This window comes from Capra hircus, chromosome 21 (genome assembly GCF_001704415.2).
Source record: "Capra hircus breed San Clemente chromosome 21, ASM170441v1, whole genome shotgun sequence".
Lineage (NCBI taxonomy): Eukaryota > Metazoa > Chordata > Mammalia > Artiodactyla > Bovidae > Capra > Capra hircus.
In genome coordinates this window covers 34,011,534-34,028,228 of record NC_030828.1, presented here as the reverse complement: position 1 = coordinate 34,028,228, position 16,695 = coordinate 34,011,534, and the positions used below count along the sequence as shown (strand labels likewise).

Sequence of the window (16,695 nt, the reverse complement as noted above, 5' to 3'; positions counted from 1 at the left end):
CATAAAGGCCGGGCTGTCACCTGCCCAGGGGTGAAAGGGATCGGAATTAGAGTGGAAGGCTGGACTGGGTGGCCCCTGAGGCCCCTGCCAGCCTTCAGTCTGAGGTTCTGTGTTGGAAAGCGTGTGGAGCCCACTGAGACCGCTGTCCTGCCTCCTTCCTCATCCATCCAACCCCCGCCGAGAGCTCGCCGAGCGTCCCACTCCCTCCGGGCCTCTCGTCTGTCCCATGGCACATGCCGCCCCTCGGCTTGGCCTCCCCACCATCCTGCCGAGCAAGCTGCCATCCCCGACGCTGAGAGTCCCAGCCAGCCTGCCGGTCACCAGGAGCAAGCCGCCGTCCACCGTGGGATCAGCTTCCTGTCACGTGGGGCGCAAAGAGCCCTGCGCCCTCGCAGCACCTTTCACCTGCCCCTCAAAACGTATGGTGCCCACAGGTGGCCTTGGCCTCCGTCCATGGGTCAAGCCACCACCCCGGCCACCACTGGGCCTCCCAGCCAACCTGCCAATCCCCAGGAGGATCCCACCTGCCCCCAAAGGGCCAGCGGCCAACCCCACCTGGTGCAACTGGCTGCACGACCCCTTGACCCCTTCCCTCCTGTGTCCCAGTGGCTCAACATCTTTCCCCTTCCTCACCCCCCTGGGATCTCCCAGCGTAACACCTTTTATAGGAGAATAATGGGGGGAGGCAGAGCATCCCAAATTCCTGGAGCAGGGGTCTCCCCTGGGGATTCTGGCAGGGCCCCCATGGAAAATCCCCCAGTCCAGGTCCCCCCGGAGGCCTCTCCAAGTGCATTCCTACCACTCCACCCTCTGGAGAGGCCACCCACCGGCACAGACACCCCACAGACAAGCCTCTGAGTGTCCCAAGCGCCTCCCTCCCCTGCAGCCCTGGAGCTTGGCAGGTTGGCATCCCGAACATCTTGTCACAGAATGGAGCAGGGAATGCATGGCTCCATGGACCTCTGAACAAAGAGGGTTAGGGCCTCCCCAGTCAGGATATTCTCGTTCCTCACATCCTCAAGTCTCTTTGCCCAAGACAAGGAAGCTTCTCGCACCCTTTGCAACTCCCACAGCCCCATTCTCCCGCCCCAAGCCTTCCCACTGGGCCTCTGCCAGGATGTAAGCCCATGAGGGCAGGGACTGTGTGGCTCCCAGGCCCTGGCAGGTGCAGCTGCTCAATAAACACTTATTGAACAATTACCCTCGCAAACCCTTCTTCCATGACCATCAGATTCCCTGCTGGGCCTCTCCTCCCGGCTAGTGGTCTTTGTCTCCTCTGCACGGACTCTTGGTTCACCTGTGGGGCTGCTGTGACCCTCTTTCTGCCATAGCCTGTGTGAGCAGCAGAGGTGGGAGGTGGGGTCCAGGCCCTCTGCCTCCTGGACTGTCTTGGTTCTGCCACCTGGCAACATCCTCCATGCCCTTGAGGTTCGGGCCCTCCAGATGAACCCTGCTTTCCCCAGCTCATCTTAGACATTCTTGGGCTCCCCACTGTATTGGAAGACTGCCTCCTAGGTTTCCTCTCCCCACCCGGGTCCCGCTTTCTTCCTGGATGACTTCAACGTCCACCACCCTGGCCTCTCCTCTCCTTGACCTTTCAGGGATCTTTGCCCCATTCCCCTGTAGCTGCCAGCCCCATCCCCCTTGCCTCCTCCCCCCAGACCACTCCATCACTGAGAACTTTCCCTCTCTAGACTGGCCCAGACTGACCATAGCTTCCTTTTCCTTGAGCTCTCCATCAGTTACTTCCAGGACTTGGGCTGTTTGCCTCCCAGTTCCTTCTGCCATTACCTCCCGCCCACCAGCCAGCAAGGTCCACCGTTTCAGCCAGTCTTCCACCAGGATCTTGGTGCCCTGTCTCCCCACCGCCCCGCTCCTGGTAGCCTGCCCTCCAAAGATAGCCCTGGAAGGATGCAGTCCTGTCCCCTGCTCTGCACTGCCACCTGGAGGCCAACTTCTGTTGGAGAAAAGTCAAAGGGAGGAAAGCTACAAAGATTTGTCTCCTGGACTCCTTAGCTTCCGGCCTAGGCATGCCCCGCCCCCTGCTCTCCAGGGCACCTCGCCGCACCCCTGCTTCCCTAGCTCTGCTCCCTCTTCCCCACCCTCGCTCTTGGCCGCTCTGCACCTTCTGCCCCAGGAGGACCACAGGACAGGTGGCTCAGCAGCGGCCCATATCTTGCTCTCTGATGACTGATTGACCCGACCCCATCACATCCCTCCCCGTCCCTTCTGTTAGGACTAGAGGACCCCCCTCTAGGACTCACTCCTCTCCCTGGCCATGCCCTCCTGCCCCCTTGGGAACCTCCCTCCATCTCTCCATCCTCATTTGCATCTTCAAACACTTCCTGTGGGCTATAACTAAGCACCCTGGAGAAAGTCCCATCTTTGCATGCACCACCCCCCAACACACATACCATTTACCCTTCAACCTTCACCCCCTCGGTGCTCCTTCCTTGCCCCAGTCCCGTGCCTTTCCCCACCATGCCCTGCCACCATCTCCAGGGTAACCTCCGTGCCTCTCAGTCCAGTGGTCACTTTCAGTCCTAACGCCCCCACACTCTGCTTCCCTTGGGTTCAGGAAGTTTCCTCCTGCAGCTCTGCTGGTCCTCCTCACTCCCCGTTCAGGTCTCTTTGTTTTTCTAAATGTTGTTCCCCCAGCTTAGGTTCTGGGATCTCATCTCCTTCTAGAATCTGTACACTCTCCCCATGATCTCAACCATGTGCATGGCTGCATATGGGCTCCTGCCCGCCAGACCAGTAGAGCCCAGTGTCTCCAGTCAGATGCCCCACAGAAACCTCAAATTCACCTCGCCTCTTGTTCTCTCTGTAAATTGCACACATCTGCCTAGTTGCAGAAGCTGGGACCCCAGAGCTGCCCAGGAGTGCCCCCACCCTTTTCACTATTCCTCAGAGCCAGTCACTTTGTGAATCTTACCATGTTCTAAATTCCTCAGAAATCTGGTTACTTCTTTCTATCCCATAATCTTGATAACATGAAAACAAGGTTAACCCTGGATGGAAGTAGAAGCCTGAGAATGAAAGAGCAAGAAAAGGATTCGAATGCTGTTAATATGGCCAGGCTTCGTGAGAGTCAGGTGGAAGCATTGAAACCAGCAATATTTTGGTGGCATGGGGATGGGGGGTCAGACTAGCACTTAGCTGTCAGTAGCAAGGAGCCACTAGGGGCTATCTGAGGTTGATCAACTCAGGAAGAAGAAGTGCATTTCAGGTTACAAAGAATTAAATGATTAGAAGCAGCTGCTCATGTTTGGAGACCAGGTTGGAGGCAAGAGAACCAGAGGGTCACTGCTTTTGTGTGGGTGTTCTTCAGACACGTTTTTAAAATTAACCATTACCGGAGTCTGAAACTTATTGGGAAAAAAAAAAATTTTTAGAAAGCAAACAATTTAGGTCCTCCTAAGTAGGTGCATCTCTCACCCACCTGCCATGCCCCCTTCCAGACCCCTGGTGCTCCCTAGAGTTCCTTAGCAGGAGGGGGCAGGGCAATGTCTGTAGGATGCTCCCGGCTCCCACATCCTCCCCTCCCTATGGTCTTTATCCATCTTGCCCCTGTGTGAGAGCTTCGGAATGCCTGCTTAGTCGCTTTAGTTGTGTCCACCTCTTTGTGACCCCATGGACTGTAGTTCACCAGGCTCCTCTGTCCATGGGATTCTCCAGGCAAGAATGCTGGAGTGTTGCCATTTCTTTTTCCAGGGGCTCTTCCCCACCCAGGGGTTGAACTCACATCTCTTGAATGTTGCCTGCTGAGCTGTGGAATAGTGGCCTGCTAAGATACTGTGTTTTCCAAGTGTACCAGGGCAAGCAAGCCCCCAGCTTGGGCTGCAGCTGTGTCAATGGCTGGAATCCAGACATGTCGGGGCTCTGGCACTGATCTGGTGTGGTGGGCAGGGCTGGGGAGAGGCTGCTCGAGCAGCACAGGTGTTCTGTCGGAGACCTCGCCCCTGCTAGGAGAGGCAGTGAGGCTGTAGTCTTGGGGTGGAGAGGGAGTCCCAGGTCTGATGCTGGTGAGGACTGTGCTTAAAAATGAGGTGGGTCAGCCACACCTCTACTGCGGGCTCTGTGTCAACAGAGCCAAAGGAGAAAAAGGTAGATGTCTTCACCCACTCTTGCAACAGAAGATACCCCAGTTCCCGGTAGCAACAGGACAAAGTGGAAGCAGGAGGTGGCCTTGCCGAGGGGGCAGCCCTCGGAAGAAGTGCATGGTGACCAGCAGTGGAAGGGAGGCCCAGGGGAGCAACTGACCTAGGGGAGGGACCGTGATGCTGGTGAGTGTGCACATCAGAAAAAGACACAGGTGCTCAGCTGAGAAGATGGGAGCCGTGGCCCCTGGAGCCTGCAGAGGGGCCAGAGCAGGAGGCAGAGGGGCCAGAGCAGGAAGCAGAGGGGCCAGAGCAGGAGGCAGAGGGGCCAGAGCAGGAAGCAGAGGGGCCAGAGCAGGAGGCAGAGGGGCCAGAGCAGGAGGCAGAGGGCCGTAGGGACCACAGGCTGGCTAATGGGATCATCTGGGTTAACAGATAACATGTGCGGTATCTCTGGGGCCTTCAGGCTTTGCAAGAGCTAGGGTTTTCTGCCTGCAAAATACAGGCATGCATGTGTCTGGCCATTCTGATCCCAACTGTAAGCTCAAGTGCTGAGAAAGTTCCTCAGGAGCCGAGGACCTCTAGATTAGCATTAATGTCAATATTAGATACTTCAGGTGAGAATGTTGAATAGCAGAGAGCTTGGCTTCTGATTTGCTGATGCCCAAACGTGGAATTAATCCGTAATTAGGACAGTTGTTCCCAATCCTGGCTGCGCACTGCTATCACTTGGGGGTTTTACCAAGGACAGATTCCTGAGTCCCACCCCCAGGGAGTCTAACTATATTGGTCTGGGGCTCAGCCGGGACATCAGGATTTTTTTAAACTGCTTATGCACAATCAAGGTTGTGTTGTTCAGTCGCTAAGTCACGTCTAACTCTGCAGCCCCATGGACTGCAGCACACCAGGCTTCCCTGTCCTTTGCTATCTCCCTTTGCTCAAACTCCTGTCCACTGAGTTGTTGATGCCATTCAACCATCTCATCCTCTGTCGCCCCCTTCTCCTCTTGAGGGATTCGATTGCATATCTGTGTGAAAGAAATGCTGCTCATTTGTGTACGTATCAGCCTTGAACAGAGGTGACGTATACATGCTGGGATATGATCCAGGTTGGGAAGGGGAGATGCTGGGTCTTTCCAGATAAACCTCCTAGAGGTTTCTTGGAAGGTGATAAGCTAGCGGCTTCCTCGGAGCACCTCAGTATGGCCATTACACCTGCTGTGTTAAGTTGAGGTGTGGTTAATCTGCTAAGTTGACTGTGGTGAAGATAAGTGAAATTGAGCTCTTCAACCCGATTGCACATGTATCCTGATTGCCTGTGTATCCTGAGAAATATCCCAGATCCCACATGGCTCAGTTTTGCAGTCAAAGAAACACAGTCCATTAACCAGTCATCTTTCAAAGACTGTTACAGAGAATACATCTCATACCTCACAGCAACACTCCATGAATCCTTCATCCCTTCATTCTCGCCACCATCGTCTCCTACTCACTGGTCCCTCAAAGCCTTTTCTCACTTTTCACTTTCCAGTCCTCACATGAGGGCTCTGATCTCTTCCCTCCTCTGGTTCTTTCTGCTGCCATTCCTTTCCCTTCCAAGGAAATCTCAAGCTTTTTCCAACCAAAGGCCCTCTCCTGGATTCTTGGGTTCAGATCTCTGGTACTCTCCCCCTCTATGCTCCATGCTCCACCACCACCCCCCCCCCCCACTTAATCCTGATTGTGGAATGAGGCCGAGGAGTGGCAGTGGGGGGCGTGGAAGAGGGACAGAAAGATATCCAGCATCGTGGATATCAGTTGGATAATCAGCTGTGCTAATTCTGTTAACCCTGGGTCTTTAGGAAAGTCTTTTTTAAATGTCAGTACTTCCCAGCTGTACTGCTGGGATTTAAGACAGGGATGGGGAACTGCTTGCAGGGCTAGCTGGAGTTCAGTGGAAGGCATTCCTGTGAGACCAGCCCGGTGGAGTAGCCATACTTTATGGTTGTCCCCAAGGGCAAGAGAAATCTGGGCGGAAGGAGTCAGGGCTGGAAGATTCAGCCTTCCCTCCCTTGACAACTTGATGGAAAGGGGTGTTCTTTTATTAAGGGGGCCAGCAGGGTCTTCAGTAAGTTCAGGACAAAGGATATTTCCTTGACTATAAAAGAGAGAATGACCCCAGGACCATGGGAGGCTCTTAAAAAGTGAGGGTGTCGTGGCTATCATAAGTGACCCTGGTATAAAGATGGGGGAGTTAGCTCAAAGATGCTGCTCTCCAGGGAGATCAAGTCTTGGAAAGGACTATCTGAAGAGAAGACACTGGCTTTCCAGCCTGAAGAGACAGTGCCGGAAGACAGATGGAAGCACTCAGGGCCACTGCGAGGGCTTTGGCAGTTTGGAGCAAAGAGAAGAAGGAACAGGGGAAGGCCATGTCGGTGGGTGGCAGAGAAGACTCGGCAAAGGGGACGGCACTTCACCTGAAGCCCAGGGGAGGCCACAGCAAGGGGAGTCCAGCTGTTTCCACCAGCCCAAGTGTGAGAGCACCCCTGCCTTGTGATCGGAATAGGCACTGGAAGCTTGGAGATAGGAAACAATGAGATTCTCCCACGGCGGTGTCTCCTGCCGGCGCTCTAGCAACTTCAAAGAAGACTCCTGGAGAAGGCTCGCTCCAGGGAGGCAAGGGAACCCTGACAGCAAGACAGAGACTCAGCAGGACGTGCCGAACCAGCCTTGGATGCGGGGCCAACTCGAGGATACTGGTCCACAAGGCCTATGTTTTGTCCCCGTAGGGCCTCAGGTATAAAGTCCCAGAAAACTCAGGCTGCTTTAAGCCAAACCAGCTCTATCTGGACTCAGGGAGTGTCTGTTTTTATCAGTGCCTAGGAGGAAGTGGGAGAGGGCTATGAAATGCAAATAGAGCTGAAATCAGCCACTGGAAGGAAAATCCCAGCACATTTTAACTGTGGTTAGCAAAGACTTTGCACTTGGCTGAAGTTTCAGTAAAACAGCGGTTTCACCTGGAGAGTGGAAAGGCGGAAGACAGAAGGCTAGTTCTGCCCCAGGCCAGGGACAACAGCCAGAGGTCAGAGTTCAGAGAGGCCTCGGATGGCCCCGGCTGAGGCCAACTCCATCAGCCACCAGGGGCAGTCTGTCAGAGGGGAAGGTTGGGGCCTGCTCTGGACTCTGTCCCAAGCAGTGCCCTCAGCAGGCCCTGTGTCAATGGCCACACCCCTTCCCCCTGGTGTCTGGTTAATATCCACAGGTGACACAGGAAGTTCTGAGCGGGCCCCCAAAGCCTAGCTTTGCCAGGTGTGCAGATGATAAGCAATTAGCTCTATATTACAAAAGACTCTATCTCCCTCCTTCGCCCTAGCCCCTGGGGTTTAAATGCTTACAGCTAGAGCCCCTCCCACCCCCAGGGCCTTTCAACAGTATTCACACCTTGGTGCTGCAGAGAACAGAGCCTCAGGTGCCCAGCCTGGCGGAGCCCCGGCCTGCTTGCCTAAGCAGCTGTCTTCTGGACGCCAAATGGCAGAGGGCTCCCAGGTCTGAGCCTGCTTCTCTCCACTACTCTCACAGCCAGGCGCCATGTGCCCCGTAGAGGCGGCATCCCAGGAGCCGGGCGGCCCCCCTCTCCTTTGTGCAGGGTGCCGGGACCTCAGCTCACCTGGGGGACAAGAAAAGCCAGGCATCCTGCCCCTTCCAGAGAAACACCTGAGGTTCGAGATGGGACTCCTTCCCCCACCACCCCCCAGTTCACGATGTTTGTTCTGAGTCGGCTCAAGAAGTTGAAGCAAGGAGCAGACACATGGGGCCCTGCCCACCTCGGCCCCGACGCCTTCCCAGAGCCTACCCCCCCAGCCCTGCTCACCCATGTGCACACTCAGCCACACAGTATCGCACTTGCACACACACGTGTGTCAACACAGGCTCGCAAACCCACACCCCCCATACACACATACACACAATATTTGCATTCATTCCCACACTTTTTCACACTCACACTTCCCCCCATGATCCCATCCTATTCACGCACTGACACACGTGCCCTGGTTCACACGCATGACCCTCACACGTGCATATGCACATTCACATCCGTTCAGGCACTCGCTTGGATACGCCCCCTCCCTTTTCCAGTAACAGGCCCTCCCTGAGGCACACACAGACCACCCCCCATATCCACGTGCTCTCATCGCCCTCTACCCCACGCTCACGCACACACCAGCATGCACGCCTGTTCCCAGGGACCCAGCTCACATGGCCACTGCCCCCTTTCGGCCCCCACAGCCCCTGACCTGTTGATTTCTTCTGTGTTGCAGGACTCCCGAGAGCTGGCCGACAACAGCAGCGAGTCCAGTGACCTCCAGCTGGAGGGCCCCAGCTCCCTCGCAGTCCTGGACGACGGCCTCTCCAACTCCCTGGTGGAAGACAAGCCCCTGGTTTTCTTTGACCTCAAGATTGACAATGAAAGTGGGTTCTCCGGTGGCCACCCCCCAACCCTTTCTTGCTCAGTCCCTAAGTCCCCAGGATAAGTGCAGGCAGAGCCATCTGTGAGCTCGGGAGAGCCCTGAGCTGTGGCCAGAGGTTGCAGCCAGAGGGTGGTCAAAGCACCGCACCTCCCGGGGCCTCTCGGGTGTTTGAACTTGGTTCTCTGAATAAGGACGTCTGCTTTGACCAGGGCCTGAAGGCATGAGGCAGGCACCTCCATGAGTCCCTCCCTGACTGGTGCTTCCATTAGGGAGCCTTGGGAACACACTTGTAAACAGAAACGCAAGGTTGCCGAGGTGACACCAGCAATCCAAACACAGCCTTAGGCTGAGTACAGGGCCCATTCTTTCCAAGGTTGCTGCAGGGGCCGGCCAACAGAGCCAAGGTCACAGAGAGATGTGACCCCTTCTCCCTCAAATTCGCGGTGCTTACCCTAGCCCTGCGGGAGGCTAGGTCCCATCCAGTTGCCTGGGCTCAGCGTGGGGTCAGCCCAGGGAGACACAAACAGCGGGTATTTCACAGGACAGGGAAGCCATTTGCAGACCTCACTGGAAGATTCGGGACCATACTCTGAATGGAGTGGATTGGGCAAATGTGCTTTCTGACCCAGCGCTCTGATGGCTGGGGGCCTTAACTATGTGACTGATGGGGTTGGAGGTCGGGGGGAAAGGGAGTGGAGGGCTAGGCTGAAGCAGTGAGGGATCCCTAGGGTAGGTGGGTGGAGGCTGGCAGCAGACAGACTGGAGTGAAAGGGTTTGGTGGACTCCGGAAGGTGGCAGGGCAGGGGGGAGCAGGACTCCCGGCAGGGGAGGAAGGGGCCCTGGAGGGCAGCCCTACCTCCCCTTCTGACCCCCATCCCTATTGGAGCCAGGGTCAGAGCTGCGTTTGAGGCTGATGCTTGATTCCTGCCATCAGGCCCCAAAATGGGGTCTCTGGATGGTGGGGTTGGTGCCCCCCGCCATGCCCTTGAGGCCTCACGCTGCCATTCTCTCCTGCCCAGCCCAGAAGATTAGCCAGCTGGCAGCCGTGAACCAGGAAAGCCAGTTCCGCGCGCTCATCCAGCCCGAGGCGCTCAACGTGTACTCCAAGGCTGTCTCCCTAGAGGTGGGACTGCAGCACTTCCTGTACTTCCTGGCGAGCATGCACCAGCCCATCCTGGCCTGCTATAAGCTGTGGGGACCCAGTCTCCCCAGCTTCTTCCAGGCCCTGGAGGAGATGAACATGCTGGGGAAGTTCCAGAAGTCCATCTCGGGCTTCCTGGCCACCCTGCCCCTCATCCGGGAGTGCGTGCCGGGGGCCAGCAGCTTCAAACTCAAGAGCCTGGCCAAGACCTACCTGGCAAGAAACATGAGCGAACGCAGCGCCCTCGCGGCCGTGCTGGCCATGCGCGACCTGTGCCGACTCCTCGAGGTGTCCCCCGGCCCCCAGCTGGCCCCGCACATCCACCCCTTCAGCAGCCTGCAGTGCTTCTCATCCCTGCAGCCCCTGGTGCAGGCGGCCATCCTGCCCCGGGCCGAGGCCCGCTTGCTGGCCCTCCACAAGGTCACCTTCATAGAGCTGCTGACCGCACACCACCATGACCCCCAGGGCGGCCTGAAGAAGTACAACCGCTTCCTGAGCCTCCAGACTCCCACGTCGTCCCAGCCTGCACTCGACCTGCAGTCTCTGGGCACCTACTTCGAAGGCCTGCTGGGGGAGCCGGCCTCGGCAGGGGCAGGAGGCGTCGCTGCCCCTCCGGCTGGCCACAGCTTGGCAGAAAGGGCTACGCAGCAGACCTGAGGGGAGGGGCTGACTGGCTCAGACTCTCTGGGGACAGAGAGAGATGGGGTCCCTGAGCCAGCCCCTGCCCACCACAGCATCCCCAGGTCCAGTTATCTCCCTTGTCATTTGGTCCAGAATCACTTCTCCTTCTCCGGGACCAATTTCCACCTCTCTAAAAATTCCACAGAGAAGGTTCCAAGGCCAAGCAACCACCTGATGGGGGCCACAAGATCCCCGGGCGGCCTTGGGAGCACCATGAGTTAGCTCGAAGATCCCCTGGGCCTCCCACTCCGGGAGCCAGAAGCGGGGGCAGGGCAGGGTCCCTGATGAAGAAGGGCTGGCCGCTGGGCTCTCGAAGCAGCCCCCATATTGCCCCAGCCAACCGAGCCCAGCTTCCGGAGGGTCCCTTACTGCTCCTCCCTGAGCACTGGCATGGCCCCAGGGGCCCTGCTGACAGCACCCACGGACACTGCCTACACCACCAGGGGCCCCACGGGTACCAAAGTGCCTTTCAAACCAAACCTTCCCTGGGGGTTTGGGTTCTTCCAGCCTTTGCCTGCCCGGAGGCCAGCCCAGTTCATGTCCGCTCTGGGGCATTCTCACCCCCCAAGGGCCTCCTCTCAGCAGAGACAGGGCCTGCCACTCCCTGCCGCTCCCTGCCGCTCCCTGCTTCCAGACATGACCTTCCAAGCCTGCTTCCCTCCTGCTGGCCACACTGGGCCCTTCTGGCTCTCTGCAATGCCACTACCTGCCCCAAGGCCTCCCAAGGTGTGACCTCCAACCCAGCACTGCTCTCAGTGGAGTCCAGCGACCTGCAGCATGGGAATCTCTAGGGTGGGGCCCAGCAGGCTGCTTTAGCAGGTTCTCCAGATGATTCTGAGGCCCACCAGGTTTCAGCGCCATTGCTCTGATAGACTGCCCTCCCAGGAGAAGCAGTGTGGAGCAGCAGAGAAAGTCCTGGCCCTGACTCTGCGCTGAGTGGGACCCAGGAAAGGGCCCCTTCCTGAGCCCCCACGTCCCCACCTATAAAATGGGCTGGTTAGCCTGCATGGTCCCAGAGCTCCCATCTAGCCCCACCATTCATTCTGGGGTTTTAGGAATGAGCAGCAGGCCTCTGGGGCAGTGGTGAAGGAGGTTTTCATTCTTGAGCCCTTGGCCCCAACCCTAAGCTAACTAAGGCCCCCAAACTTGAGCAGAACACAGGCCGGTGGTCTCATCTCATAGTGGAACCACTGCCCCTTCCCCTCAGCCCCTCTGCCATCCCTCTTCCTTGACGCCCTGATCCTGGGGATACCCCCATGGCCTCAGCTTTCACACGCGTGAAGGCTGTGTGCCCACACCCCTGCCCCCATCCACTGGGGACCCTGAAGACCCACAGAGGGATCACATAGGAACTGGTTGCCATGTGAGAGTGCTGGCTCTGAAGCTCAGTAAAACTGGCGGCTGGGTGAGGGGAGGAGGGGGCTGGAGCCTCAGTCTGCCTGTGATGACCATCTTGGTGGCAACAGGGCAGGACTTGGGCCCCTCCTCACTGTATCTTCCCCCCAGCCCCACCGCAAGACTGAACCTGCTGATTTCCAGCTCCAAGCCCAGCCCCACAAGGCTTTCTTCCTTCAGATGGAGTTGATCACATTTGTTATAGCGAAGGACTGTTCAGCCCTCTTGCCTTTAATAAAGACGTGAATCTTCAAAGCCTGGTGCGCCAATCACAGACTCTGCCCAACCCACCCCAGGAGTCCTGAGCAGTCTCTTGCCTGGTAAAGGGGGAGCTTGCTGGCATAACTGTTCTTTGTGAGGGCGTCTCTCAGGACTCAACAGAGCTGAGAACCCCTCATTGCTCAGTGCTGAGGGTCTCAAGCATATGAGCCCCCGTTCTAAGTGGGGAGACCAGGGCGGACCTGTCTGGGATCATCTCCAAGGCGGGTAACCACGTGGAGGGAAAGAAGCACCAGTTTCAAGAATCACCCCCTAGGGGGAGTCAGGGACCAGAGAGACCAGGGATTTTACGTCTGCCTCCTGCTGGGTAACTTTGTACCCTGGCGGAGTTCTCATTGGTGCCTGCAGGGGTTCCCTTGGCAAAGGCACTGTAGGAATTAGTGCCCCCCTGGCCTGGGTGAGGACCCAGGTAATGTGATTTGATCAGTACCCCCATCCTTAGCCTCACCTACCTGTCTCACTTAGTCATGTCCGACTTTTTGTGGCCCCATAGACTAACCCACCAGGCTCCTCTGACCATAGAATTTTCCAGGTAAGAATACTGGAGTGGGTTGCCATTTCTTTCTCCAGGCGATCTTCCTGGCCTAGAGATCAAACCCGTGTCTCTTGCTCACTGGCAGGCAGGTTCTTTACCAGCAGTGCCACCTGGGAAGCCCAGGTCTCTAATGGCAAATCCAGATACTTCTCCTGTGCTTTGAATCTCTGAATCGATCTCAGGTTTACCTATGTCAATGAACCACAAGCTTGCTGGGCTAGAAGCCAGGGCACAGAGTTTCAGTCCTCACTCAGTAGCCCCTGACTCTGGTCTGATGAATCAAGCTCACTGATGTCCAGGCTCTGAGTCTAAAATGGTATAAGATGGGTCCTTTTTTTAATCTCATAGAATCTTGTGTGAACCAGTAAGGAGACGTTTGTGAAAATAGCCTTTTAGTGTATGAAGAATTGCACAAACGTAAGATCTGATCTTAGCGACAAACAAGATGACAGTGTTATTGCTTTATAAACAATGGAAAAATAAACAGATACTGGATCTTAGCAAACAAAGGATTTAGGCTTGTCTTCAGGGGGATGAAGAACAAGCTCTGGGATGGAGCAGACAACTAAGGAGTGGGGTTGGGGTGGGGTGTGCTGGTCCTGGGTCCCAGGAAGGAGAGCCAGGGAGTCTTGCCTTGGAGTGGTTGAGCAGTGCGTGGCTTTGTGCCCCCTAAACACCCAGATGGGAGGTTTCAACCACACAGACCTGGAGCTGAAAACAGCCTTCCCGTGACAGCCAGCTGGGCCCTGCCCAACCCTCCCCAACTCTAGGGCCCCCCTCTGAGGCCCAGGAGCTCACTGACACCCCCAGGAAGGTCACCTGCAAGTCTCACCACTTTCACCTCAACCTTGCCCTGCCTTTTGCCTGCCCAACTCCCAAGCCACTGCTTCACCGCCTGGCGCTGCTGTTCCCCTGAGCTGCACCCTCCTCTCATCCAGCCCTGGCCTGCCCCGCCCTTAACATCTATCCTAGACCCCCTAAGTCCCATCCTTGACAATCCTCCGCAACTCAGAGTTGACCCTTCACCCCGCACCTGCCCGAGGCCCAGCCACCACCCTGTACTCACCACCTCCGACCTTGCACCCCAAGTGCCCCAGCCCCTACACCTGGAGCAAGGGGTCCTTTCTCACTTCTCTTCACCCCTCACAACGAAGGAAAAGCACATCACTAGGGACATCAAACGTCCAGTCGGAGAGAGTCCCCCCTGGTGGCTCCAGCCCAGGCAGAAGGGGAGTCGAGCCGGAGCGGCTCCCAGACTGGCCAGCAGAGGGCGCTGCAGCCCCACTGAACCCGGTGCTGAGGCTGCGGCTCCTCGCGGACCGGGAGGAGCAGGTTGTGGGTTCAGGCTTGGGATGGCAGCATCTTTTCCAAAGCGCCACGCGTACCGCCAGTGGCGTGGCAGGTATCTTTAAGGAGATGGTGCATGGAGAAACATTTTTAACGTGTTGATAACTTTATGTTTATTTTAACATCTATCAGAAAATATATAACCAGCGCATCAATGCCCTGATTTCTGGAATCTGGCTGCTCAGAATGATGCTAAAAGAGAATTCTTTAAAGGTCTGATTTAAGGACAACTATGAAGTAACTCGGAGAAGGCAATGGCACCCCACTCCAGTACTCTTGCCTGGAAAATCCCGTGGATGGAGGACCCTGGTAGGCTGCAGTCCATGGGGTCGCACAGAGTCGGACACGACTGAAGCGACTTAGCAGCAGCAGCATGAAGTAACTACAAGCTCAGAAGGAACACAGGAACAGTAAAACCTGTGGCAGTGGACATGGAAGACTTAATCTGGGGAAATACTGGGTTTGCTGTTGCTCTGTTGCTACGTCATATCCGTGTTCGGTGGCTAAGTGTAGTCATGCTCTTCTAGAAACATCCAGCAGGGATTCCACCTGAGCTCACTGAACCCTGGGGAGGACACAATGACCATCCAGTGTGTGAGTGCCTGGGACAATCAGGTGAATAAAGCTCCCAACTAACATGACTGAAAGGTGACTTCATGCTGGACACTCTTTTCTCACTCAGCAGAGCTAGCTGTATCTAGTCTCCCCAGACACCCTATGCAGTTTACATTATTGTCCCCATTCTATTCTGGACCTGGGATGGGGGCTGAGGCAGGAAGGCTGAGTACCTTGCTCCAGGTCATTGAACTTGAATGTGGCAGAGTTGGGATTTGCCCCACAGGGAGGCTGTGTCTACACTGGCGCCTTCTGTAGCCCACACTGCCAGGTGCCTTGCCAGGCATTTGTGGGGGTTTCCACCCTCTCCTTCCGGTGCCCTCCTGGGCTGTTTGATCTCACATGATGCAAAAGGCCCAGAAAACTCACACCAAAACCTTCTGGTCCCAGGGTCCCAGAATTTGAACTTATCCTAATTCTATTTTTGTCTTTAAGGACCCTGCTTCTCCAATTTCTTTCCCCATTATTGCCTGACACCCCCCACCCCCAAGGAGCCTTCTTAGACAGTGTTTTTTCCTAGTTGAGACTCTCTCCCATGAAATTTTAATACTTGCTTCCTTAGGATTTTCTATATACAATATTATGTCATCTGCAAATAGAGATCATTTTACTTCTTCCTTACACAGATGTCCTATATATCTGTGTATGTTCTGTGGTCCTTTGGAAGGTCAGAAACCATTGGAATATCTAAAGTGTTAGTGCCCGCTCTACCTTGAACCAATTTTCATCCTCTCTGGGGCCATATGGCCCCTGTTGAGAACGCATGATTTAGGGTAAGGCCCTATCTCTAGTTATAATGCAAGTCAAGAAGTCATGATTGGTGTCAGCCCCTCCACGTGGCTTGGTTCACAGTGGGGATGAGGTGAGTCTAGGCTGCAGGGAGATGGGAGGGAATGCGGGCAGAGGTCTCTGAGGATACGTTTCCCTGGGGTGGCCTTAGTCCTGGACTCAGGCCCAGATCCAGGCTGAGCCTGGGGCTAGGAGGGATGGGGCCGCAACATTATTTATTTCGTCTTGGAATCCAGGTGTCAGCTCCAAAGCTTTTGGACCTGAATAAAGCAGAAATAGATCTAGAATTTCAACTGACTCCCCCTCTCAAAAAACAAAACCCAAAGTTTGAAAATCTCTACCCACTCCTACAGAATGCATTTGCTGCCAACAGAGGGAAAAAATTCCTTCATTCTTGGCTCAAGGAACTTCCTTATACTCAGCCCCGAAGAATTCTTTCAAGACCAGCTGCCTGGACTATGCTGAAGTCAATTGATAAATATTATAAATATCCCAAAGTTGATAGCTAAGCAGATTACAAAAGCTAGCTAGCAAACCACAGAAAATTTCCACGAAGCTATCCAGCCAAACAATCGTGACCGGAAATATTGCAAAATCCAGTGTCTCGTGTCTGATTGTCTAAAATTGCATTCTTTGTGCAGACAAAATGTAGAGGGCCTGGGGGTAGGGTTTATCTGAGGGCTGACTTTCTCCTGGAGTTCTCCAGCCATGCAGGCCTGGCCGACACCACAGTGGACTGATTGTAGGGTAAAGCAGACCAACCAAGGAGAAGGCAGGGGGTGGGTGGCCCTGGGCCCACGGTGGTGGTGCCCTGGTCAAGTCTGCTTGAGGGGGTTGTGCGGGAGATGATGAGTAGTAGTTAGGATGTGGGCTTTGGAGAGACCTGGTTCAAACACCAGCTCTGCTGAGTGACCTTGAACAAACAACTTAGCCTCTGAGGTCTCAGATGCAAATTGGAGGTGATAATACATACTTAGAAAATTGTGGGGATCAGATGAAATACATAGAGCATTAACTTTGTGAATTGAAAAGTGAAAGTGTTAGTCACTCAGTCATGTCCGACTCTTGTAATCCCATGGACTATAGCCCACCCGGCTCCCCCGTCCTTGGGATTCTCCAGGCAAGAACACTGGAGTGGGTTGCCATTTCCTTCTCTAATGCATGAAAGTGAAAGTGAAGTCGCTCAGTCGTGTCCGACTCTTAGTGACCCCATGGACTGCAGCCCACCAGGCTCCTCCGTCCACGGGATTTTCCAAGCAAGAGTACTGGAGTGGGGTGCCATTGCCTTCTCTGTCAGACGCAGCAATACTCAGTAAAAAATAACTATACATCCAGTGCCACAGAGGATAAGGCACTGGGTTGACTC

At 55.4% G+C, this 16,695-nt stretch overlaps 1 protein-coding gene across 3 annotated transcripts in view; it reads left to right on the top strand.

Moving 5' to 3' along the window:
* PML (promyelocytic leukemia) overlaps nucleotides 1-12,019 on the top strand; it is a 51,612-nt gene extending 39,593 nt beyond the window's left edge. Inside the window, exons 8-9 of one of the 3 annotated variants that reach the window (XM_005695149.3) lie at nucleotides 8,398-8,548; nucleotides 9,567-12,019. In XM_005695149.3, coding sequence (XP_005695206.1) covers nucleotides 8,398-8,548; nucleotides 9,567-10,345 — 930 coding nt within the window. In that variant the 3' untranslated portion in view covers nucleotides 10,346-12,019. Of the gene's footprint in view, nucleotides 1-120; nucleotides 1,201-8,397; nucleotides 8,549-9,566 lie in introns of those variants that run through there. The other 2 variants (XM_005695154.3, XM_005695151.2) reach the window with 2 other exon arrangements.